At 66.1% G+C, this 1,047-nt stretch overlaps 1 protein-coding gene across 1 annotated transcript in view; it reads right to left on the bottom strand.

Moving 5' to 3' along the window:
- Nucleotide 1: 1 nt before the first annotated feature.
- The window catches only part of EXOSC4 (exosome component 4), a gene marked incomplete at its 3' end in the record, with an annotated part of 2,428 nt that continues 1,382 nt past the window's right edge, over nucleotides 2-1,047 (bottom strand). The window contains exons 2-3 of the mRNA XM_085320588.1: nucleotides 539-849; nucleotides 2-343 (exon numbers count right to left, since the gene is read on the bottom strand). Coding sequence (XP_085176714.1) covers nucleotides 2-343; nucleotides 539-849 — 653 coding nt within the window. The remainder of the gene's footprint in view (nucleotides 344-538; nucleotides 850-1,047) is intronic.

Genomic DNA, 1,047 nt, shown 5'->3' with positions numbered 1-1,047 from the left:
CGGTGACCTCCTGCACGTGGTCGCGCACCACCTGGTCGAGGACGGCGTGCACCGCCTTGCAGGCCTTGCTGGCCGCCTCGATGACCTCCTCCAGGTGGTCCTCGTGCAGGCGCGAGTTCATCTCCAGCAGGGCGATCTGCTCCGACGCGGGCAGCAGGGCCAGGGCCACCTGCGGTCCYCCGGACGCCTCCTCTATGTAGCTGAGGTCGGCCAGCGGGGTGTCCTCCACGAAGCCGGCCGAGCTGGCRCACACGTAGTCCCGCATGGGGATGCCAGCGTCGATGACGGCCAGCGTCGCAGCGTTCACGCAGGCGCAGTAGTTGCCTCCGTCAGCCTGCAGGATCTGGGGGACCGGCAAGATACACTCAGCGCTGGAGTCAGCCCCCAGCACCCCTCGGCCGAGCCCTAGGAGCAAGCGGGGCACAGCCTGCCCCACAGATGGACTATCCCCTCCCCACCTGGCCTCGGTCCTCTTCCCGCAGATGGACCACCCCCCCCCCCGTCTGTCCCTGTCCCCTCTGCTGGCCCTGGGGCTCACCTGCACGTAGATGTCGATCTGGGAACGGGGGTAGAGCTGTGTGAGGATGGCAGCCTCGAACGTCTGCTTGAGGTGCAGCGTCATCTCGCTGGACTTGCGGTCGCCATGGGGCCGGCGCTTGCGCTCRCTGGTGCTGAAGGTGGCCATGCTGTACTGGCAGTTCACCAGCGCCCGGTCGTGCAGGGCCTTGCTGCGGGAGCCACGCATCTGCAAAGCAGCCAGGATGAGCTCCAGCCCCGGGGACCCAGRTGCCTGAGTCCCTGTTGGCTGGGGCAGAGGAGAAGAGCCCAGATTTTTTGCATCCCTGTGGGCTGGAGGGCAGGCAAAAACAGGGTGCTTGGCTCCCTGTCAGGCCTAGGGGGAGAAAGGGGGAGCAAACACAGCCACCCGGTTCTGCTGGTCCTGGGGGCACAGAGGGAACAGCAGGGATGGTCCATCTGCCTGGTTCTAGTGGTCAGAGTGGGACAAAGGTGATGGAGGGAACAGCAGAGATGGTCCATCTGCCTGGT

The sequence above is a fragment of the Rhea americana genome, unplaced genomic scaffold, assembly GCF_003343005.1.
Source record: "Rhea americana isolate MKP2758 unplaced genomic scaffold, rheAme1 scaffold_641, whole genome shotgun sequence".
Classification (NCBI taxonomy): domain Eukaryota; kingdom Metazoa; phylum Chordata; class Aves; order Rheiformes; family Rheidae; genus Rhea; species Rhea americana.
This window is presented reverse-complemented; position numbering and strand designations above follow the sequence as displayed.